The following is a 24,622-nucleotide window of genomic DNA, read 5'->3' on the forward strand; positions in this document are numbered from 1 at the left end:
TTATTAATCATTTTATATTGAATTTTACTGAATTTTTTCTGAGACAAATGACGTAATATGTAGTATCAAACACAGCTTTCAGCACATAACAAAACCTGAGTGTGAACTTTGTCCCAGTACTACCGGTACTTTGTTGATGCAAGGGGGACCAGGGAGAGAACTGAAGCAACCCGAGGTCACAAAAACAGGTGATCTGTTGAAACAGCAGTCTGGAAGACCAAAGGAAGTGATTTATTATTTTTTAGGCTGAAGACCAAAAATGTTTAGGTGTAGTACCTGTCCATAATGGACAATGAAGATCCGGAGCCAGGAATGCTCCCTGTTCTTGCAAAAGAAATTCAACAAACAGAAACCAAGTAACTGAGAATCTTGTTTTGGATTTAATCCCTCTTAACGCTGTCTGTTAGGGACGCGGGTGGCGCTGTGGGTTAAACCACAGAGCCTAGGACTTGATAATCAGAAGGTCAGCGGTTCGAATCCCCGTGACGGGGTGAGCTCCTGTTGCTCGGTCCCTGCTCCTGCCAACCTAGCAGTTTGAAAGCACACCAGTGCAAGTAGATAAATAGGTAACGGTCCGGCGGGAAGGTAAACGGCGTTTCTGTGCACTGCTCTGGTTCGCCAGAAGCGGCTTAGTCATGCTGGCCACATGACCTGGAAGCTGTACGCCGGCTCCCTTGGCCAATAAAGCGAGATGAGCGCCGCAACCCCAGAGTCAGCCATGACTGGACCTAATGGCCAGGGGTCCATTTACCTTTAACACTGTCTGTTATGTTCTGTGACTTTTTCTACCACCCCCAGCTGCCCTAGGTAAACGGCGTTTCTGTGCACTGCTCTGGTTTGCCAGAAGCGGCTTAGTCATGCTGGCCACATGACCCGGAAGCTGTACGCCGGCTCCCTCAGCCAAGAAAGCGAGATGAGCGCCGCAACCCCAGAGTCAGCCATGACTGGACCTAATGGTCAGGGGTCCCTTTACCTTCAACACTGTTATGTTCTGTGACTTTTTCTACCACCGCCAGCTGCCCTACCTTATTCCTTGTTTATCATTTTTCTATCGTATTTCTACCCCACCTTTTTCTCCAAGGAGCTCATGTGATTCTCCCCTTCCTCCTTTAACCCCCACAACAACCCTGGAAGGAAGGTTTAGCTTGGGAGACAATGGCTGGCCCAAAGCCATGGCCAAGTGTGGGGATTTGAACCCTGGTCTCCCAGGTCCAAGTCTGACGCTTTTAACCGCTGCACCGTGTGGGCTGTATACATTTCAGGGGGCTGAGAGGAAAGTGATGGATTGCCATGTGTGTTTGTGGCAGAGGTCTGTGCTAGGAGCAGTCGGTGTGGCCCCCAGAAGGTCACACAGGAAGAAACGTGGCCCTCAAGCTGGGGAAAGGTTCCCTGCCATGGGCATAACCGGGCCTTGTCCTTTGAGGCCTAGAAAGGCAGGAGTGTGGGGACCCAACCACCTGTTCATTGTGTAATTTGCCTCTCAGCTGCCTGTTTTGTTTGCAAAGCTGTTGGCAGTTCAGTGGAATGTAGCAGAGTCAGGGCAAAGCCTGCAGCAAGGTTAGCGAACATAAGATCAGGTCAACAGCCCATCTAGTCTAGCATCCTATTCTCAGCGGCCAATCAGATACCCCACTGGAGAGCCCAAAAGCAGGACCAGAGCACAGCAGCACTCTGCCTGCCTGTGATTCCTATCTGTGTTGCAAAGAGAACGTCAGCAATGTCTAGGCAACATGATGACCATGTACATACGCAACAGACAATCTTTATAGAATTCCTTCAAATCACAAGTACAAATAGTCTCAAAGTCTCTGAAAATCTTTAAATGAAGCGAGGTACCAAACTTTGTAAGATGAAAGACAAGCTGTGAAGCTTTGTGTATTTGGCAAATATGATGTCCAACACTGAACAGTGATTCTGGATATTGACTACTATTTCTTAGAATTCTTCGTCAGCGTGGTGGGAGGATATAGAATTGCCTAATAAACCCATCTTATTTCAAACGAATGTATGTAAATGAAAATATCAAATGCTGTGGAACAGTGCCCACTGCTGACTACATTACACAGTCTGGTAACAAGTACAAAATGAAATCTTTAGTCTCAAAGTCTCTGAAAATCTTTAAATGAAGCGAGGTACCAGACTTTATAATGTAGTCAGCAGTGACTAGATTATTACATGAGCACTGTAGAAGAACATCACCATCGTGGATAGTTGATCACCACCTCATCCGTGAATGTTTCTCATCCATGAATTTTTCTCTTCCACTTTTCTTGGTAGTTTTTCTTTCAGTTTTTAAGAATTAGACACGTATGGCGCTGTGGGTTAAACCACAGAGCCTAGGACATGCCGATCAGAAGGTCGGCGGTTCGAATCCCCACGACGGGGTGAGCTCCCGTTGCTCGGTCCCTGCTCCTGCCAACCTAGCAGTTCGAAAGCACGTCAAAGTGCAAGTAGATAAATAGGTACCACTCCGGCGGGAAGGTAAATGGCATTTCTGTGCGCTGCTCTGGTTCGCCAGAAGCGGCTTAGTCATGCTGGCCACATGACCCGGAAGCTGTACGCCGGCTCCCTCCGCCAATAAAGCGAGATGAGCGCCGCAACCCCAGAGTCAGTCATGACTGGACCTGATGGTCAGGGGTCCCTTTACCTTTACCTTACTTAAGTACATGATACATTTGTCTTTTTTTTTCAACTTCCCACTCCATTTTCCATTTTATTTCTCCCCCTCGGCTGCACAACACCTTCTGCATCTTATTCTGTCCCATTGATGCTGTGTTTTCTTAATTCCTTCTGTTGCTCATAGTCCTAATCCCGCTTGTCAGTTCATCATATTTTCTTAAATAGTCCAAAAAGGGCTTCCATTCTTCCACAAAGCCATCATTGTTAGGTTCTCTTATTTGGGCCGTTCACTTTGCCAGTTCTGCATAGTTCCATCGCCTTACTTACCCGTTCTTTGATGGCAACTTCTTCCTTCCATTTTTGAGCACAGAGAATCCTGGTGGCAGTCACTCCCTCTTGCAGGAGTTTTATCTGTCTTGAACCCTTCCACCTTTCAGCTTCAATGGATGTCCCCGAGTTCTAGAGTTATGAGAGATGGCGAAAAGCTTTCCTCTATTCACTTTCTCCCCCCTGTGCATACACTTGATACTGGACTAGGAATGAGGAACATGTGGCTTCCCAGGTGTTGGGTTGGGTTTAGCTCAGTGGAAGACCGGGGGGCGGGCTGTGTACAAAACTGCCAAAATAAGCTCAGGGTTTATAATCTTCAAATGGAGAACTACTTAGCCCTTAGCCCACGTGACCTTAGAAACTGGATTTTTGATCAGGATGCCAACATAAGACAGAGCATCCATCATTGCCACCCGTTACTCTACTTGGTACCCCCAAATTAAGACCCATCACTCAAGGCCCCGTTACCTTGAGACTCTGACCTTCCCACAACTACACAGGACTTTTGCAGAACTAAGATTCTAGCAGATGCCCTCCTCATATTTAGAGGGGAGATTTCAGGGAATTCCCCTTATGGATCACAAATGTATATCAGGATGCAATCAGGTAGAGGACATTACACACTATCTGCTGATTTGCCCCCTGTATACAATGGCCAGAGCAAAATTTATGTCGCCAATTCTTAACTGGCTTCTAGGTCGGTCCGCACAGGAAATGACAGTTGAACTCTTAGCAGATAAACATCTATATTTACACACCAAGGAACCAAATTTGCACTGGCAGCCACGAAGCGGCGTTACAGCTATGTGAATGCACTCCAGTCTTAAGTCATAATGTTGTAAATTTCTTTTCATGTTGTAAACTGCTACAGGTTATGTCAGATGGCTGTTGTGGTTGCTCGAGAGTAACCAGGCAGGACTCCAACCTGTGTTTTACAGGTATTTACAGTGAAGAGCCCCAAAGCTCATGTCTGGCTCAATCGCTAGCAGAATCCGGGAGTGGTCTCTTTTTGGACCTCCCCCAAGATAAGAGTTTCGTTACCCCCAAACGCCTCCTCCCCTCTCTGCACCTCAAACTACTGCACAGGATGAGCGATGGCAAGGGCATGTTTCCCTCCTGTCTGGCCTGCCCAGAAGCGGTGTTAAGGCTCTCACCAGCATCCCCTGGTCCCTGCACCTCTTCCCCCCTGGAGGTGGGCTTTCCTCCTCCCTGGAAGAGGAACTGCTTCGCAAGATTTTCGGAGGCTCCCTGTAACACAACTGCCCTTCTATTTCTCGCCTCTGAGCCGATGGCAGTTCCCTGACAGGTTACGTGTATGATCTTAGAGGAAAGTTCTCCTTTTATTCTCTCTTGTCCATTTAAAGGCTTTTGGCTATATACAATAAAATTGACCACCTGCTTTGTGTGCAGAAGGCCTAAGATTCAGTCCTTGGCATCACCAGGAAGGATAAGGAATATCATACATTGGACTCTGCTGCCAGTCAGTGTAGGTAATAAAGCACTAGATGGACCAATGGTTCAGTGGTAGAACATCTGCTTTGCACACAGAAGTTCCCAGGTCCAATCCCCAGCAACTCTCAAGTTGAAAGGATCTCAAGTTTAGCAGTCCTTGGAAAACCAATTCCCAGGAGATGTAACCAACGGTATGAACAATTTTCTCTGCAGTTGTGGGTGGCCCCATATGGCAGGCATGGGGAACCTCCAGCCCATGGGGTAACTTAAGCCCAAAAGGAGTCCCATTTTGGTCTGCAGAGCTGTTACCCACCAGCACCTGACACACCGTGCCCCAAAAGTTTAAAACAAGAACATTCTTCTGTGGGAAAGCTGATAGCTAAGCAGAGTCCCGGAAAATAAGATGGCTGGCTTTCAGGTGGCCTTGGTTTAATCACAGATCACCTGGGCAACACTTATATAAAGGTAAACACACACAAACCTCCAGGTATCTTATCTTGAATTTTGCCAGGGACCAAGGTGAAAGGAAAGGTATAAAGAGGCTGAAGGCCCTACAGGAAAACCCTTCTTGCGAGGACTTAACAGCCGACAGGATGAACCTTGCTCGGTTCCTAATCTTGGCATCAAGTAAGTTGTGGCTCTTAAGGGATGAATGGGTGTTCCTACTGAAACGGGAAGTGGATATGCTGTGTTGGGGGTGGGGGATAAATTCCTTTATTAACTGGGTTCCCTCTGAAGGATGCTTCTTGGTTAACAATTCATGGTACCTTTGGCACACCACCTCCATTGCCTGATGTGCTCCCTGACCAGCACTGTAGTGTGGCTTGCCAGGCAAGTCGCCAACACTGCAGGAGCGACCCACTACCAGAGCCAAGCAGGGCTGCATTGCATCACCTGTCCAGCTGTGCAGAGGGAAATGCAGCCAGCTGATGGAGCCCTTGGCAGGCGAAACCCCCTGACACTCACAGAGAGGAGCGCTGGGGCAGGTTGTGCTGTGGTCGCCCCTTGCCCGCCTCCCCCATCCATGGGCCTGATCTGTTCCAAGAGAGGAGTGAGCGAGTGCTGGCTGGGTGGTCATTCAGCAAGGGGCCTTGGCACGGTCAAACTTGGAGACCGAAGGGCAGCCTGGCCTCAGGAATGCACCCTCAGGGTGGGGTTTTACTTTCCAGCTTGCGTTTAGCAGGCAGGGTGATGCTTCAGCTCTCAGAAGCCTGGGAAATGCCAACCTAACCCTAACCGAACTCTTCTTGTGGGAAGTTTATGTCTCCCTTCTAGTAGGCTCGGACACGGCCTCCATCCCTAGGAACTTGTTGCAGTTCCATAACATGATCAAATGTACCATTCCCAGCAGTGACCCAATGAAGGATTATGCAGACTATGGTTGCTACTGTGGCTTGGGGGGCAGCGGGACACCAGTCGATGAGCTGGACAAGTAAGCAAATTTCTCATCTTTGCCCTCTGCCCCCCCTGTCCCCAACGTGTTCCAAGGCTTTGCACCTCCTAATTTTATTAGGGCATCTGCAGGTGGTATTTTGCAGGAGGGGTTTAAGAACATACCAGAACTTCAGTTTTCTACACTTAAAGTGGACTCTACTGCAACAGATCTTCCTTTAAAAATTTGCTCTCTTTGGGGCTTACCTTGCACTTAAATTGAGAGCTGCAACTACAGCAGAATGCTACAGCATGGTTGCTGGCAGAAGAGAGGGCTTGTCAGCATATAAAACTCGGCTAAGTGGTGTGTACTGGTTGCTCATTTTCTACCAGGCCAAGTTCAAGATCTTGCTCTTGTGGGAAATGCGGCCTCATATAACTAGCATGTTTCGTTCGGGTTAATGCATTAAGGGGTTAAGACCACAGAATAAGCTGTTGTTGCTAGACTTGACCAGGTCACACCCTCCCACCTCCAGTAGGCAGTTAGGAAAGTTTTTTTCTTTGCCTTCTTTCTGTTGATTGTTCACTTCTACTATGTGAAGCCGATCAGAGAGGATGTCTGAGCTTGACTGCTCCCAGCTCAGAAAGTGTGTTCAGAAACATTTGCCATATTTTGTAAGCTTAGCCTTTTTACCTGCATTTTTCTGACTGCTGCATGGAAAAGCACATGAATTTGACCTTTGAAGTGTGTAAGTAAACTATTCTTTTAAACTTATCAAATAGTGTGGTCTCTGTTGTTCTAAAGGGATAGAAAGGGCAAGCGCTGTACACAAGTGACTTAAAAATGGGATATTTAAAAGGTCTAACAGCGTATATTCCCGCTCTTCACTTTGCTGTGTGTTTTTGTGTTTTAAAACCTCTGCTGTGGCTCTCTCTTATTGGAGGGTATTCTGCCCCACTTGGATCTAGGGATCTATCTACATACAGCAACAACTATTAGTATATAAAGCCCTTAACCTCTTGGAACCAGTTTACCTGCGAGATCACCTTACCCTGATAACGGTATGTGCCCACTTGACTGCTTTGATCTGTGGAAGTGGCACTGTTAGAGATGCCACATAATACCTGTTCTGCAGTTGTATTAACTTAATATTTTAGTGTGGCATAGAATGTTGACATGTGTTTCAATATGGCCTTTTACCTTATCCTTGATTTTAACTGGTTTTGAGTATTTGCTTTTAACTATACTTACTGATCGTTGCATTGTTTTCTTCTGGTTAAAGTGGATTGGTGTGCTTTAAATGTGTGCTGTGATGTTGTCTAGAGAAATCAACGTTCCTTCACTAAACAAGGCAGCTCCTAAGTGTCTCCCAAGCTCGTTGAATCAACTCGAATGTTTCTAATTTTCGAATAGGTGCTGCCAGATCCACGACAACTGCTACGGTGAGGCCAAGAAGCATTCCGAGTGCAAATTCCTCATAGACAACCCTTACACCAAGACCTATGCCTACAGCTGTTCGGGCAGTGATGTCACCTGCAGTGGTAAATTCAGCCTCCACCCTGCTTTGGCTATGTCAGAGGGCCTAGTTCAGTTTCCAAATTAAATCCCCACTGTCTTAAATCAGGGATGGACACAGTTCCTGGCCATCTCGATAATGCTGGACTCCCAGCATCTCCCCCCCCCCCAGCCAGTGTGGCCAATGGTCAGCAGGTGTTGGGTTGACATCTGTATGGTTACAGGGCTTTATTTTTCAGCCAGAACTTCTGGCGTCTCCCAGGTGGGCGCCTTAGCCATTATAAGAGAACAAGGGAGGCGTTCATAGTGAGTTCCGGTACCTCTTTTTCTAGGAAAATAGCACTGGTTGCAGGTACTCCATCCCAGAGTTAAGGAGGTGGCTTTCAGAGAATATTGGACAAATTTGGGGAGGAGAAAGCTATCAATGGCTACTAGCCAAAGTGACTATGTTCTGCCTCCATGGTCAGAGGTAGCAATGCTTCTAAATGCTAATTGCTAGAAGCCACAGAAGGGAGAGGACTCTTGTGCTTGGATCCTGCCACAAGCATCTGAGTGGCCATTGTGAGAACTGGATGCTGGACTATTTGGGCCTTTGGCCTGGTCAAGCAGGGCTCTTGTTAATAATGATGATGATGATGATAATGATGATAATGATAATAATAATAATAATAATAATAATAATAATAATAATTTATTTCTTATATCCTGCCCATCTGACTGGATTTCCCCAGCTGTTCTGGGCAGTTGCCGACAAAATATAGCATCAAACATTAAAAGCTTCCTGGAACAGAGCTGCTTCCAGGTGTCTACAAAAAAAAAACTATTGTTGCTTAACTCTTAACATCTGCCAGGAGGGCATTTCACAGGTGGGTGCGACTACTGAGAAGGCCCTCTGCCTGGTTCCCTGTAACTTCACTTCTCGCAGTGAGGGAACCGCCAGAAGGCCCTCGGAGCTGGACCTCAGTGTCCGGGCTGAACGATGGAGGTGGAGACGCTCCTTCAGGTATACTGGGCTGAGGCCATTTAGGGCTTTAAAGGTCAGCACCAACACTTTGAATTGTGCTCGGAAACGTACTGGAAGCCAATGTAGGTCTTTCAGGGCTGTTGTTATATGGTCTCGGCGGCCACTCCTGGTCACCAGTCTAGCTGCTGCATTCTGGATTAGTTGTAGTTTCCGAGTCACCTTCAAAGGTAGCCCTGCGTTTATGTTCTTATCTTCAGTAGTGGAGCTTGTGAGAGATCTCAGTCAAGGAGAGCAAAGCTGATGCTCTATAACAGAGCTACAAACCTTCCCGTAAAAACAAATCAGGATTCTAGAATTTAGGGTTCTTTAAAAAAAGAAAAGAAACTGAATTAAATAGGAAGCTGCCTAATACTGAGTGAGACCATTGGTCCATGTAGTCCAGTGTTGTCTGCACTGACTGGCAGTGGCTCTCCGGGATTTTAGGCAGGGCGTCTCTTGCACCCCTACCTGGAGATGCCAGGGATTGAACCTGGGACCTTCTGCATGCAAGGCAAGTGCCCTTCCACTTGGCTAAGGCCCTTCTCCCAAGAAGTCACCCAGTTCGTTCTTGCCCTTTTCCTGCTTCAGATGACAACGATGAATGTGCGGCGTTCGTCTGCGAGTGCGACCGTAGTGCGGCAATCTGCTTTGCAGGGGCTCCATACCAAGAGGAATATAAACAGCTGGACACAAGCAAACACTGCAAGTGATGTTTGTGCTACAAACCATGCAAGGCCCTCGCTGCCGCTTCTCATGCATGCTGATCCTTTGGCGGACAACTGGAGAGATTGAGACAAGGTCCATAAAGCCGTTGTGTGTTTTCTACAGCAAAGGGGTTGCTTCCTGAGTCATGAATAAAATAAAAGCAAGCATCTAAAGCTGTGTTTTATTATCCCCCGCCCCCTGCTGTACATATTCAGCTTGACACAGTGTCATGGTTTCCACACACTCTGCCTGGTATCCTTGGAAAGTGGCCACTTTATATCTTGGCAAATTGTGGACTATCAGCAGTTCATCAGATGGGGAAGAAATTTGATTCATTTCCCCAACATGCATAACGGTGAAACGATATGGGAGCCGAAATACAGGTGTCCTTTGGAAACTTGCCCCTCTCCACATTTTGCAGTGCAGTTCACCAGCCCAGTAATTTGCAAAAATAAAATACAGTGGTACCTCAGGTTAAGTACTTAATTCGTTCCGGAGGTCTGTTCTTAACCTGAAACTGTTCTTAACCTGAAGCACCACTTTAGCTAATGGGGCCTCCTGCTGCTGCTGTGCCGCCGGAGCACGATTTCTGTTCTCATCCTGAAGCAAAGTACTTAACCTGAAGCACTACTTCTGGGTTAGTGGAGCCTGTAACCTGAAGCGTATGTAACCCGAGGTACCACTGTAATAATGCAAGCATAAAACTGATAACCACATGCAATAAGGCATTATAGTCGTTCGAACAGCTTAGTTCTGGAACATTTTGGCTGCCAAACACCACAAATCCGGAAGTGACTGTTCCGGTTTACGAACTATTTTTGGAAGCCAAACGTCCAATGGGGCTTCCACAGCTTCCAATTGGCTGCAGGAGATTCCTGTAGCCAATCGGAAGCTGCGTCTTGGTTTCCGAACGTTTTGGAAGTCGAACAGACTTCCAGAATGGATTCTGTTCGACTTCCAAGGTACAGTTGTATATTGTGGGAAATGGCTTTGCCAAAAATGTATACAGTGGTACCTCGGGTTACATACGCTTCAGGTTACATACGCTTCAGGTTACACACTCCACTAACCCAGAAATAGTGCTTCAGGTTAAGAACTTTGCTTCAGAATAAGAACAGAAATCGGGCTCCGGCGGCGCGGCAGCTGCAGGAGGCCCCATTAGCTAAAGTGGTGCTTCAGGTTAAGAACAGTTTCAGGTTAAGTACGGACCTCTGGAACAAATTAAGTACTTAACCCGAGGTACCACTGTATTGGGCAAAAATAGCATTAAAAATCAGAATATTAAGAGAAATTCCCTATAAAATGCTGGTGAATTTTCATGAGGAGTTTAAAAGCAATGCTAGGTTAACAGAGCATTCGCCTTGCATGTAGAAGGCCCTAGCTTCAATCTCCAGACAGGACTAGGAGAGACACCTATCTAAAACCCTGGAGAGTTGCTGCCAGTCAGTGTAAAGACTGCTGACCTAGATGGACCCAATGGTCTGGTTCAGTAGAAGGCAGTTGCCTTATAATATTTGTGAACCCCAGGAACCCCAGGAAGCTGGTCGTTGTGAGAACAGGATGCAACAGTGCTCTCCCGGCTTGTTATTCCAACAGCTGGTACTCAAAAGTGCACTGCCTTTACGGCGGAGGTAGAACATAACCATCAAGGCTAGCAGCCCTTGATAGCTGGTGCTGGGAATGATGATTGGCTGCTTTTGATCTGTGATGCCACAATTGCACAGGTGGAGGCAACAATTGGGACACGTAAGGGATTGGCTCATCTGCCTCTGATGTCACAATTCCTCCTGAGGCTGGGAGCTATAGGGCATCAGAGCAGAATGGGTTGGCTTGCAAAGCTGCTCTCTACCAGCCACCTCAGAGTCAAAACTGCACCTCCTTTCCTGGCTAGCTGGCCCCAAGCATCAGCTACTTGGCTACTGCAGGTCTATAAAAGCCTTTGGGAATAAGTAACACCTGCCAAATAGAGGTACCACTTTAGTTAGTCGTTTGCCTTTGCGGGAGTCACTGCATCCGCTGTAAGGTTTTGTCTATAATCCTGCACACACTTCATGGGGAGTAACTCCCATTGAACACAGAGGGAGTTACGACTGAGTCTTGGCCTCTTAAGAATATAAGAAGAGCCTGCTGGATTGGGCTAATGGCCCACCTAATGTCCAACCAGTTGTTAGGAGGAGCCTCAGCCAATGAGAGGCATGGCCAACTAATTCTGGTTTTTCTCCTCACCTCCCTCCCTGCTGGGTTCTCCAGGGAGCAACACCAGGAGTCAACAACTTTTTCAGCTGTGGGCTGGTGCACTGTCCCTCAGACCTTGTGGGGGGCCGGACAATATTTTTTTTGGGGGGGGAATGAACGAATTCCTATGCCCCACAAGTAACCCAGAGATGCATTTTAAATAAAAGCACGCATTCTACTTTTGTAAAAACACCAGACAGGCCCCACAAATAACCCAGAGATGCATTTTAAATAAAAGGACAGATTCTACTCATGTAAAAACACACTGATTCCTGGACTGTCCACAGTTAGGATTTAGAAGGCAATTGGGCCTCATCCGGCCCCCGGGCCTTAGGTTGCCTACCCCTGAGCAACACTAACGCCACCTTCACACCATGCATTTAAACAGCGTGATGACATTTTAAACAGTCATGGCTTCCCCCCAAAGAATTATGGGAGCTGTAGTTTGCTAATGGTACTAAGGGTGGTTAGAAGTCCCCTATTCCCTTCACAGAGCTACAGTTCTGTGGTTTAACAACCAATCCCTCTTCCCAGGGAACTATGTGAATTGTAGCTCTGGTAGGGGAATAGGGGGGTCTCCTAATAACTCTCAGCACCCTTAACAAACTACAGCTCCCACAATATATATATATTTTGGGGGGAGCAGTTTTGCCTATTTAAAATGGCATCGTAATGTTTTAAATGCATGGTCTAAATGTGACCAGAGTTCTCTGCTATTGCTAAGCAAACTTTTGCTAACAAGAAACTTCTCAACGTTTCTTACATAAGTTCTGTTGCATATTTTCAGCAGTAAATAATAGTCAGTAATACTAGCCTCAGTCCAATAGTTATAAAGCATTTTGTAATGACACCCATTTTCCTGAACTCGGCTGACTGAAATTTCCTCCTTACCCTGCAACTCCACTGCATGTTAGATAGAAAGAGCTTATTTCTTGCTATCCTTTCCAGCATGGCAGATTTGTAGTCGTATATTCCGCTCAATAACTAGGGACTTAGATAACATCGTAATATAATTTCCAGAGCATTTTCCCCGTATTTTTTGCTGGCGCTAACATTTTTAAACTAACTCTTCCACTTTCCGTTCCAGACTTTCTTATCAATCTGTACATTCGCCGTTTCACATTTGTTCTGATTGAGGTTGCAATCAAAAACCTGAAATGGGAAAAACTGGACCCCATGACAAATACGTGATTGCATTTAATGTGCCTAGACAGCTGTGAAAGGCCCTGTTCCAGTTTGCAACTGCTGCACATGGGGAGGGCCTTTTAATTCTTCCATGTAGGCCATAGTCGTGATGAACCCCCCCACCCCACCCCCGCAAAACCTCAAAGCATAAAAATCCAAGAAGAGACTGATTACTGGATCTGCCCAATGGCCCATTTTGCCCAGCATGCCCCAATGTGAAATCCACAAGCAGGACCTACGCACAACAGCACTCTCCCCTCCAGTGGTTTCCAGGAACTGGCATTCAGAATCATACTGCCTCAATGGACAGAGCCAGTGCCCCCCTCCTCCCAGAAAAAAACCCCCAAGAAGCTCCACTCCACCTGCCCCTCCACTGCTGTTATTTTTCTTTCAGATACAGTTGTCATGGAATTCTACTCAATATTGATCCAGAGCAGATTCCAATGTCTAGTTAGCAGAGTAACAACTTAAACACGTTGCAGGATTCCCCAAAAATAGACCAGAGGGAATTGTATTTCATCAAGCAGAACTTTACTGCTACTGAAGGCAAATGAGCATAATGCTCACAAATCCAATGCATTCAGGACTGGCACTGTCCATACGAAATCCAGTTGCAGCAGACTTAACTTAAACTTACAAGAACTTATAATATGTCTAAACCTTAACGCTAAGCATACAGAACACCACACCAGAAGGAAAAGAGAGGAAGTTAAGACCCAGGGTCCTTCTGGCCTATTATTATAGTCAGCATGATCTTCACAGAGATAATCAGTTTAAACCAGCTTCTCTGAAGGAATAACCCAGGCTTCCTCAACCTTGGCCCTCCAGATGTTTTTGGCCTACAACTCCCATGATCCTTAGCTAGCAGGACCAGTGGTCAGGGATGATGGAAACTGTAGTCTCAAAACATCTGGAGGGCCGAGGTTGAGGAAGCCTGGAATAACCCAAACATCATGAACCTTCTGCTTACTTCTTTCACACAGAGAAGCTTCCAGAACCCTCTTGAATTAATTAGAATAGGAAAGATTCACATCAGGCCCATACTTTCTGTACTAAGAAATGCAAACTGACAATGGTAGCCTGTGGGACACAGCTCACCGCTTAGAAATATACTTTGCCCTTTCTGTGACCCCTGCACACACCACGAAATTCATTTCTGGTGCTGCCATTGACTGTCTCCAACCATAGAGGCAGAACAAAGCCATGGTTGCCTTCCCCTCCATGAATTTTTGTCTAATCCCCCTTTAAAGCAATCCAAGTTGGTGACCGTCTCCACATCTCCAAGAATGCACACAAATAGGTATATATGTAAACAGCCTTGAGACTGGGAAATGATATATAACGAATTGAAAAAGATGTTTAAAATAACATTTGTAAAAAACAAACAAACCCAGAAGCTTTCCTTTTTGGAGATTATAGGAACAGAACTACCCAAACTGTATAGAATGTTATTTGCCCAAAAATGGAAAGAAGTAGTCCCAGAGAAAGAAGAATGGATACAAAAACTTATGGAATATGCAGAAATGGCAAAACTTACCTGAAAAATAAGAAATCAAGATAACAATAAATGGTTTATTGAATATTTGCAAATGAAATGTAAACAGATCAGAACGTTGGATTATTGTAATAACCTGCAGTTGCATAAGAGTATATATTTAAAGTACATGAGTAAATGAGTAAATTAAGTTAAATTGGAATTTGCAGGAAATATATTAAAAAAATTAAGGAACCGCAGAAAGAGGGGGAAGGAACTCGACTTTTGAAACGTTAAAATGATTGTAAAATTATTGAAACGTATAAAACTGAAAATCATAAAAAAGAGACTGTGGAAGGCGATTACTAAAATAATAAATTACTAAATTACTATAATAATTAAAATCAAGAACTTCTTTACCTTCTTCTCCAGGGATAAGATGGAGACCTTGGGTGAATTTGACAACGAATCCCCGCTCTACGTCTCTTTCTGCAAGCGGATTTCCCCAGAGGACTTTGAGAAGCAATCTCTGACGTACACCCAGAAATCCCTGCAGGACCTTTATGTCAAAATGGAGCAGAATCCAGGAATCTGCGAGTCGATTGTGCGCAAGAGGAAGCAGCTGGAGAGTGAGGAGGCGGGTATGGCGTCCTACTTGAAGGTAAAGCTGGGGGCACCTCGAGATGTCTGGAAAAGAGTATCAAGAGAGAAAAGAGGAAAAAAGAGGCAAGCCTCAAAATGGAAGTTTTCTGCATTTTGAGGCTTGCCTCTTTTGTGCCTCATTTGTATTTAGAGCTTCTCTTTCTCTCTTCATAGTAAACCGGCTGCTTCCAGACATGGATGATTCAGCATAGTGGAGGCTAAACCCCAGTTCAGCGTCCTGAGATGCCTCACCTGAGCCTAACACATTGTGCCAGTCGAGTGTTTAACAGCAGCATTTTGCATCAAATGAAGTCTCAGAGTGCCACCCCATCCCAATAATCCACATGAGTGGGTTGCTAATATAGAGAGTGGTACCTCGGGTTACATACGCTTCAGGTTACATACGCTTCAGGTTACAGACTCGGCTAACCCAGAAATAGTACCTCCAGTTAAGAACTTTGCTTCAGGATGAGAACAGAAATCGTGCGCCAGCAGTGGGAGGCCCCATTAGCCAAAGGGGTGCTTTAGGTTAAGAACAGTTTCAGGTTAAGAACAGACCTCTGGAACAAATTAAGTACGTAACCAGAGGTACAACAAAAATTGAGTGTATTCCATTCTTAGCCCTGCATCTAATCCCCACACAAACCCACCAGGCTGGGCAACCCCACCTGACAGCAGGTGATTGACAGGGGGGGTTGTCCCAACCACCTGTCCTACTTGGCCTACGGAGGCGGCAGTATCCCAGTACGTTTCTGAGCACAATTCAAAGTGTTGGTGCTGACCTTTAAAGCCCTAAACGGCCTCAGTCCAGTATACCTGAAGGAGCATCCCCACTCCCATCGTTCAGCCTGGACACTGAGATCCAGCGCCGAGGGCCTTCTGGCAGTTCCCTCATTGCGAGAAGTGAGGTTACAGGGAACCAGGCAGAGGGCCTTCTCGGTAGTGGCACCCGCCCTGTGGAAAGCCCTCCCACCAGATGCCAAGGAAATAAGCAGCTATCCTATCTTTAAAAGACATCTGAAGGCAGCCCTGTTTAAGGAATTTTTTAATATTTACTGCTGTATTGTTTTTAACACTTGATTGGGAGCCGCCCAGAGTGGCTGGGGAAACTCAGCCAGATGGGCATGGTATAAATAATATATTATTATTATTATTATTATTATTATTATTATTATTATTATTATAGTAGTGGTGACAGGTCAGGATAAGTTTCTCCAGCCCTGCTATGGTGCCCAGCCTGTCTTCCACCCAGCCAACCCTTCTCTTCCAGGCCAAGATCTCTTCACTATTCAAACACAGCAACTCAATGGAAATGGAGGAGATGCAAGAAGAGGTGGAACAGCTGAAACGGGAGATGCAGAAGGCCAGCAACTATGCTTTTGGTTGGTCCTGCCTTCCTCTAGGTAGAAGGGCTGGGAAGGGGCTACTTCTGGACTTTGCTCCAGCCAGGAGAGGCTGTGGACATGCCATGCCTCTGAAGACGTGGTTCCTTCCTTCCCGAGGAATCCCGGGTTCTGGAGCTTATCCATCGCAGGACAACAACTCCTGGCACCCGTAACAAACTACTTTTTTTTACTCCTTTTCAGCGGCCAAGAGGGCATCACAGTTGGAGAAACGGGCAAGGAAGACCATGCCAGGCCAAGCCAGGCTTCGGGAGCAGGTTGTTGCAGCCATGCCCAAAGTCTTTGGTCCGTACCCAAAACAGGTTTGTGCCAAGATGCTTTGCCCCCCGCCCCATCCATAGGAAGACAACAAATCTCTCCATTTTGGTGGACTGGGCAATAACGAGACTACCTTCTCCACCCCCAAACAGGCAGAGAGATTGACGGGTTCTCTGAACGTGGACTTGAAGCAGCCCCAGGTTGGCATATCACCAGTCAATCAAAAGAGGTGGGAGCTGATTGAAGGGCAAGGTGGGCAGGGAGGGGGGGCTCAAAATAGCAAGGTCATCCCACAATGCATGGGTGGGATACAGAACGTTAAGAAGGTAGTCGAGCCGTGTTTCCCAAAATTGGGTCTCCAGCTGTTTTTGAACTACAATTCCCATCATCCCTGACAGCTGGTCCTGCTAGCTCGGGATGATGGGAGTTGTAGTCCAAAAAGACCCAAATTTGGGAGACATTGTAGTAAAGTGGGATTTGGGGTTTTGTTTTTTTACAGAAACTTTGACAGGCCTCATGCGGTAAAACAATACCAAGAAGCATTCGTGGAGGCAGAGCATAGCCATTGTGGCTAGTAGCCTCCTCCAGCCCTCTTTTAAAATCATCCAAGTTGGTGGCCATTACCAACTTTTTTTTAATGTTGTGAACTACCATGTGATTCCCAGACAAAGATCTACAACTCAGCAACAAGTGCAAATGAGACTGGTCTTCAACCGGCGCTTGGAGGCAGTGGTGGGCTGGATGCCGTGGTGGCTGATGTCAATGGGGACTGGGTAGGGTAGAAAGCAGGGAGCCCAACAGTAGGTGGCGCCAGAGCCAATGAAAGGAGGAGCCAACTAGTTTGAGTTTTGTCCCCATCCTCTTCCCTGCTGAGTTATATGAGGGCAACGCTGAGACTGAGGAGGAGGAGGAAGCTGAATGGACACTCCCAACCCCTCCCCTGGTAGTTAAGTAGGAAGGCAGGCAGGTGGGGGTTGGAAGAGAGCAGATTGAGGTTGGTGGGGCAGCACCCTATTCACCCTACAAGTGGACAATGGAAGTATGAGAGGTAGTAAATGTGACAAAATTAAGTACAATGGTACCTCGGGTTAAGTACTTAATTCATTCCGGAGGTCCATTCTTAACCTGAAACTGTTCTTAACCTGAAGTACCATTTTAGCTAATGGGGCCTCCTGCTGCCGCCGCGCCGCTGAAACAAAATTTCTGTTCTCATCCTGAAGCAAAGTTCTTAACCTGAGGTACTATTTCTGGGTTAGCGGAGTCTATAACCTGAAGCGTATGTAGCCTGAGGCGTATGTAACCCGAGGTACCACTGTAATCTTAATCCAGTCAAGGGAGTAATGCAGGACTTTATTCAATGAAAAAAAATTGAATTTATTTATTATGTTCTAGCTGCTATGGGCCCATGTTCCATGTGAATTCGAAGAAACAAACAAACAAAAAATCTGTGCAGTTTTGATATCGGTGGTTAAAATCAGTGTAGTATTGAAAGGTTCAGTCCACCATCTTGATTCAAAACAGTGTCCCGTTGGATTCAAACAAGGAGGAAAACCTGCTCCTTGATTGTAGGAATCACTACGCAAAATTTGATTAGGATATCTTAAGATATCCAGATGCGTAGCAAGCAAACGACTTCCCCGGTGTAGCAAAATGCAAGAAAATATCCAGCTGTATACACTGGGAGATCAAATGTTTTTATTCAGACAGGCCTTTTGCCCCTAAAATGGGCTTGATCTGGCTGTTGTAAGTACGATGAAGTTTGTTCAACCCCTATGATTTTACCTACGTATGGCTCTGTAAAAACCATGCACAACACCCACTAGAACTGTGGGAACCATAGCTGTCAACTTTTCCCTTTTCTTGCAAGGAATCCTATTCGGAATAAGGGAATTTCCCTTAAAAAAGGGGAAACGTTGACAGCTATGGTGGGAACTGTAGTTTGTTTAGGAAACATTGGGTTATTGTTTTATAATGGGGAAAAGACATTTCCCAGGATACTTTGGGGGTAATTAATATGTTTTAAATGTGCTTGTGTAGGTGATGGTTAGCACCATTTGGTGGGAAAGGTGAGACATAACAGAATGGCAAACCATTTCCTTTCTTCGTTTTTTAGCAGTACAGTCGACCTGCATCCTGTTATGCTGAGCCCCGGTGGCTGCCGTTCCTCATTCCTGGGTAGCAACACCTTCAGCAGGGCGAAACCCTCCACTTTTCCAAGGTAGAGTTTCTCTTTCGAGGTTGTCCACACATTCATGGTCCTCACTCTGCCTGTGCAAGGAGGTGTTCTGTTTTGACAGTGAGCACAAAGAGCTGGCCTGTGTGGCGTCTCTGAGGCACTTCTCCTAGAAAAATCCCATGGCGGTTTCGGGAGTCGAACAGACTCCTGGAGCGGATTAAGTTCGAGAACCAAGGTACCACTGTCCTGCCCTATACGCACAGGTCTCAGGGTGGTTACAACATAAAATCACAATATAAAAACACAAAATACCATATCAAAACACAAAACTGGGGATTAGAAGAGTTCCAGTGCCCCATCACAATGCTACAATTTCCAGAGTAGTCCAACTAGCAATCCCTCTGCCCAGTGAACTCTGGGAATGGTAGCTCTGTGAGGGGGATAAGTGTCAGGAGTTCAGCCTACACTCGAGTAGGACCCTGGTAGAGACACATGCCTGACTGGCATGTTATCTCCCTCCTGGTCTTTCGTTAGGGAGCTTCAAAAGCTTTCTTCAGCTCGAACATCACAGCGACCGATCCCAACCAACACCGGCACACTTAGGGATCCGCAGAGTCTTCGCAGCTTGCATGACAGACCTCAGCAACTCAGCATTTTGGCTAATCTACTTTATTTACATATAAACACACACGGAGCACTGCAACATGGCTCCCTCTCTCTCTAGCATCAGACAGCAAACAGAAAAAGAACAAAGGACAATAGTCCCACTTCACGGAACACAAACATCCTATCTCCGTCACTTCCCACTCTGTGGAGTCAAAACATACACCGTCATGTGATAGACAACAATCCCATGACTGCAATCATGGAGCAGGAATTCTAATGAGGCTCAGCAACCTGAACCGATGGCAGCTCCCATGATTCCTTGGGGGGAGCCATGACTGTGTGGTGTCAATGGGGTCTACGATGGCAGCACAGACGCGCCGCCGTCATGAGATATTAGGGATTCCTCACGGGGGCGGTTTCTCTTTCTCTTCCAGGACTGTTGACAACGGTCCGACTGATTCTATCCAAAGCGCCAGCCCAGCCAGCACATCCTCAGTTCTGAACGCACCTTTGCTGGCCCAGCCGAGAGTCAGAAAAGAAGACACACAGGATAACGAAAACCCGGGCCCCAGTTCCCACCCTACGGGGGCCTAGATGTCTCTTGGTGTAGCGGAAGATGCTAAGCAAATGAAAGTTCAGTGCATGATCCTTACCCGTGTGGTGGTTCTGATGTCGTAGCACCTCCGGAGGAGGGAGGGGGAGACAAAATGGCTAACCAAGGTCGCATCCCATTTAAGACACTGTTATACTACTTTGACAGCCATTGAAGATGTTGGGGACCATAATTTGTTAAGGGTGCGGGGAACTGTAGCGCTGTGTGGGGTGGATGGGCAGATCTGTCCATTTTGGCTCCTTTCTCACTTTCCCAGTCTTCGGTTGTCTCCAGCTTTCGGCATTCAGGCCACGGTACCGAATGAACCACATAAACTGGATCAGGGTTTTTTAAGCCTTAACTCACCAGAACTCAGTTCCGGCACTTCTCAGGTGGGCTCTGTAGCCATTATAAGAGAACAAGGGGGTGGGTGTTCATGGTGAGTTTCAGCACCTCTTTTTCTATAAAAATAACACTGAATGTGCCAAACAGAAGGCGTTTGTCTCCTTTTTTGTAAATAATTTTTTATTAATTTTTCACAGTTACATTTTCACAAATAAAAACCGTAATTAACTCACATTTCTACCAAATCTAAATTTATACAAATGCCTTTTCACAAACCTTCTCTTTGAGATTCTTTAAATCTCTGGACTTCCCTCCATACCCTCTTCTGGTTCCTTCTTTTAACCAAGTTCTTCTGCATTTCCATACTTATACTTTTCCAATTATTATTTCCCTTAATTTTATCTATTTTTCTGCTAGTTGCAAACGTTTACTTAAAATCCTGCTAATGTTTCAACTTGTTTACAGTATTTGTGCACATAGGCAATAAATGATTATTTGTATTTGTACAAACAGAAGGTGTTTCTCAAACATTATCCACCCCAACTCCTAATACGGCAAACTCTTTTTTAAATTTGGGAGTTTTTAAAAAGTAGTTTCTCATTGCTTTTGCAATGAGGATAAAACTTAAGCAGTCCTGCTCAGACCTGTGAAAATACACAGTTCTTTTCAACCTGGCCTTGTCTAATGGTACAGTTGGATCTGAATACAGTGGTACCTCAGGTTAAGAACTTAATTCGTTCTGGGGGTCTGTTCTTAACCTGAAGCAACACTTTAGCTAATGGGGCCTGCTGTTGCTGCGCCGCCAGAGCACGATTTCTGTTCTCATCCTGAAGCAAAGTTCTTAACCCGAGGTAATATTTCTGGGTTAGCGGAGTCTGTAACCTGAAGCGTATGTAACCTGAGGTACCATTTCATGTGTTGTCTACATGAAATCTGTTAAATGGAACTGAATACAGCCTCCTGATTCTATCAGATTTCAGTTTAAAAACAAAAGCAGTACACAAGTTTCTAGTCCTTATAGATCCGAAGGAGAAAATAAACTAAAAAAAAAATGTTTCTCAAGGGAGTGTATCATTTATCTGGGTTTGATAGAAACTTGTAACGCACCAAATCCCCCTCCTGAAGATTCCTTGTCTATTATTATTATTTTGAGAAAACAACAACTACAGAATTGATTTGTCTACAGTGGAACATACCACTACAGCTGGAGTGGGGAACCTGTGGCCCTGCAGACTCCCATCTGACCATTGTCATACCTTCCAACATTTCTCCGATGAAAATAGGGAAGTCCCATTCCATAATGATAATTTTACTATTTATACCCCACACATATTACTGGGTTGCCCCAGCCACTCTGGACAGCTTCCAGCATATATAAAAACATTAAACTTTTTTTTTTTTAACTTCCCTATACAGGAAGGTTTGAGGGTCAGATAACTCCATACCCACCAGCATTTCTGCAATGAAAATGGGGACATCCTAAGGAAAAGTGGGACATTCAGGGATCAAATCAGAAACCGGAATGGCTTCTCTAAATCAGGGAAGTCCCTGGAAAATAGGGAGACTTGGTCTGCATTCAGCAGCAGAGCATATGCCCACGCTGCCCAGGGCGGGCGCGCTCCCGAGGGGCGTGGGGCACGGAGGGTGTAGGGTGCCCTCCCACGTGCCACAGTTCAGCATAGGTGTCAGGTGTGCATGCAGGAGCCAGGCCCTGTGACCAATAGGACTTTGCAGGACTGGGGCCTTCCTAAGTTTGTTCTGAAGCGGCAAGGCGTGGCCACACAGGTGAGGTCAATTGGTAACTCACAGCACCTGGTGGCAAGAGCCAGGAAGCGATATAAGGTCAGCATTTCCCTTCAGCTCTCTGCCACAGCAACACGCTTCCTGCCTTTCTGTGTTTGGCTTCTTGCTTCCTGGTCCTTGAACCTCAGCCTCTTGACTCCCTGCTTCTTGATCCTTGGACCCTTGACTTCATGACTCCTTGCTTCTTGATCCTCGGACCCCTGATTTCTTGACTCCTTGCTTCTTGATCCTCGGACCCCTGACTTCGTGACTCCTTGCTTCCCGACCCCCGTCCCTGCTCCCACCCCGCCATCTTGCCCCCGGTCCTTGGCTTCTTGTCTCCCGGCTCTCTGACCCTCGTACTCTTGGCTTCCTGACCCCCGTTCCTGCTCCCACCCCACCATCTTGCCCCCGGTCCTGACGTCCCCAGCCGGGACTTCGATCGCCCGTGAACCGGACCGTGACAGTAGGAGAGGGACGGGGAAACTGCTACTCACTCTCCTCCTGCTCTCTGCGGCTGGGTCAGACATGACCCGGCGATGGAGCTTGAAATATACTCAGAGTCGCAAAGTGATTTCATGCTCTTTATTCAGCTCATAGTGGTGAGGAGGAATGAATGAAAGTCCCCTCAAAGTATCTGCATTATATACATTATTTACACAATGGGCTGCACATGATTGGCTAATTCCGGAATTCTACTGTAAGCCAATCAGGTTGTGGATTCACTTCTATCTGGAGCATGATTGGGTAGTTCCTGCCAACCAATCATACTGCTGCATTGTTCTAGGACCAATCAGACTGCTGCATTCTGAATCCTATTGTTCTAGGACCAATCAGACTGCTGCAGTTTGGATCCTATTCAACTCACTACATAACAGAGCTGCTGCAGCCAGGTGTGCCTCGCCATGGCTGAGGAAGGCTGCTCTCTGCCGCCAGCACAGAAGAGCTGCTGCCGCCGGGCGCAAAGTGTGCCCCCCCCACTCGCCTGCCACTTTGTCACACACCTCTCAGTCATGACACCTGGATCCCACTCATTGCACCCCCCCCTTCCTACGCCTCTGTCTGCATTTTCCATGATGACTGCTGAGGCTGATGGGTGTTGGGACTCCAGCAACACCTGCAGCATCGCAGGTTTCCCATCCTTGCAATGTGGCAAAGGCTTGCAAATGAAAGGGGTGCCCACTTTAGTATTTTGCGCTGGGACTTTGCTTACAGGGGCTGCTGAGCTTGCTGCAGTGTGTGTGTGTGTGTTAACGGAGAAATCTGAGGGCTCCCTTGGATAAAAAACTAGGACACCAGCCAGGAATACCAGAGCAAAACAGCAGCTAGTAGGCTTGGTCTTTATTGAAGACTGTTTCGACAGGACTCCCACCTGCCACAAGGTGGAACAAGATGGAAGCCCCAAACAAAAGAGCCCCCAAACTTTTATTAGCTGCTAATCCCCATGTTACACCCCCCCAAACTACATCACTAATACATCATGGTTACATCATGAAAGGGGAGGTCTGGTGGCAGTAATCTGAGCATCCTGGACCCTGCCCCATGGTTCTCCTTGCCCTCCACCAAACACCCATCAAGTGTAACAAAAAAGATATTTACATTTCCCTGTTTCCCAGCCAAGTTAATCATACCCTTTTGTCTTCATCTGGTTTTGTTATTTCTGGAATGGCTAGCTGGCTGACACTCAGGATGCCAGGAATTATCACTCAGGCAGAGGGGCTGCTGAGTAGCTGAGCTCACATGTCTTTATGAATTTCAGAAGTTTTCCCTGTGAGCCAGTACATTTATCAGTGAATAAGTGTAGCTAAATTCTGTGCGTCTGCAATCAATCGCAGGAAGCAAGTGGTATCCCATAGTGATCAAACCCCTAAATGTTAATTACAGGGGGCACGCTAATAATTAATTTTAATTTTTATATTTAAATCTTTGTTATATTCATATTGTCCTTTGTATTTCTGATTTTTTTTTTTATGATCTGTGATATTGTGTGTGTTGATGCTGGTCTGTGACCGTATTAATAAATTCATTCATTCATTCATTCATTTATCAGTGAATTGTTACATTTGGTATCGTGCAGCAAAGGCCCTTTGAATAGATAGGAAGAAACTGTGATGAAATGTTTTGTGGGGACAAATTACAAAAGTCACAAAAGTGGTTGTGCTGATTTTGGTAGTGGGCTGCATATGCATGATACCTGCTGGAGGGGCAACCCCCCCATACATAAATTCCTGCAAGTGTGTGTGTGTGTATGTGTGTGTAACCCCAGCCACCGTTCAAAGTTGTTCACAGGCTTATATTTGTTATCCATACATATAAATTAACATGTGCTCAGCTTAAGCTTCTTGGAGGGGAAAGGTGGGATATAAAATGCAACCAACAAAGAAATTACACGTTGTTGAACTTCAACTCCCAGCAGCCAGTCTGGGCCAGTGCACTGTGATATGAGCACACATACACACATGCCTGGTGCGGGGTGCCGGGGTGCCAACTTGAATAAAATATTGTGGGGGCCCCAGGTAATCCCTGCCCTGTGTAATCGATCACATGACACAGTGCACACACACCATTTGAATGGGAATGTCCATCAACTTTGTGAGGGCCTGGTCCCCTCAAATATTTTATTGTGGGGGCCAAAGCTCCCACAGGAGTTGGTCCCTATCCAGCAGAGCTGGATTTAGGTTTGATGAGGCCCTAAGCTACTGAAGGTAATGGGACACTCTATATGTCCAGCTGTCCTTTGTCAACAACAAATTGTCAGAGTTTTTTGTGTTGAATATATGCTATATGGTAATTTATGGATCTAATAGGTATCTAAAGCCATTTGCACATAATAGTCCATGCAGAATGTAGGCCCTCTATATATAGAAATGAGCAAACCAGTGATATTTTAGGGAGCAGGCCAGCAGGCGGGGCCCATTACTTACGTCA

At 46.2% G+C, this 24,622-nt stretch overlaps 2 protein-coding genes across 4 annotated transcripts; both read left to right on the plus strand.

The window, feature by feature from the left end:
• Positions 1–4,426: 4,426 nt before the first annotated feature.
• On the plus strand, positions 4,427–9,169 carry LOC128404155 (phospholipase A2-like). The gene is made up of 4 exons (XM_053369559.1): positions 4,427–5,028; positions 5,659–5,833; positions 7,187–7,314; positions 8,880–9,169. The coding sequence occupies exons 1-4, from the start codon at positions 4,995–4,997 to the stop codon at positions 8,999–9,001; spliced, it is 459 nt and encodes a 152-aa protein (XP_053225534.1). The 5' UTR covers positions 4,427–4,994; the 3' UTR covers positions 9,002–9,169.
• Positions 9,170–10,786: 1,617 nt separating this feature from the next.
• Positions 10,787–19,627, plus strand: LOC128404154 (uncharacterized). 3 transcript variants are annotated; one of them, XM_053369557.1, is made up of 8 exons: positions 10,787–10,965; positions 12,811–12,950; positions 14,311–14,551; positions 15,803–15,914; positions 16,119–16,237; positions 16,346–16,422; positions 18,310–18,411; positions 19,410–19,627. In XM_053369557.1, the coding sequence occupies exons 3-8, from the start codon at positions 14,330–14,332 to the stop codon at positions 19,567–19,569; spliced, it is 792 nt and encodes a 263-aa protein (XP_053225532.1). In that variant the 5' UTR covers positions 10,787–10,965; positions 12,811–12,950; positions 14,311–14,329; the 3' UTR covers positions 19,570–19,627. The 3 variants fall into 3 exon arrangements, with proteins under 3 accessions (XP_053225532.1, XP_053225533.1, XP_053225531.1); XM_053369558.1 differs by lacking the exon at positions 12,811–12,950 and having other exon boundaries at positions 10,787–10,921; positions 14,323–14,551; XM_053369556.1 differs by lacking the exon at positions 12,811–12,950 and having other exon boundaries at positions 10,788–10,965; positions 14,323–14,551.
• The last annotated feature ends 4,995 nt before the right edge of the window (positions 19,628–24,622 follow it).

Source organism: Podarcis raffonei, chromosome 16 (assembly GCF_027172205.1).
Source record: "Podarcis raffonei isolate rPodRaf1 chromosome 16, rPodRaf1.pri, whole genome shotgun sequence".
In the NCBI taxonomy this organism is placed as follows: Eukaryota; Metazoa; Chordata; class Lepidosauria; order Squamata; family Lacertidae; genus Podarcis; species Podarcis raffonei.

Coding starts and splice junctions, on each gene's coding strand:
- LOC128404155 (XM_053369559.1), top strand. CDS start 4,995: ATGAACCTTGCTCGGTTCCTAATCTTGGCATCAA. Junction 5,029..5,658: donor GTTCCTAATCTTGGCATCAA/GTAAGTTGTGGC, acceptor TCTTGTGGGAAG/TTTATGTCTCCCTTCTAGTA. Junction 5,834..7,186: donor CCAGTCGATGAGCTGGACAA/GTAAGCAAATTT, acceptor ATTTTCGAATAG/GTGCTGCCAGATCCACGACA.
- LOC128404154 (XM_053369557.1), top strand. CDS start 14,330: ATGGAGACCTTGGGTGAATTTGACAACGAATCCCCGCTCTACGTCTCT. Junction 15,915..16,118: donor GGCCAGCAACTATGCTTTTG/GTTGGTCCTGCC, acceptor ACTCCTTTTCAG/CGGCCAAGAGGGCATCACAG. Junction 16,238..16,345: donor TTGGTCCGTACCCAAAACAG/GTTTGTGCCAAG, acceptor ACCCCCAAACAG/GCAGAGAGATTGACGGGTTC.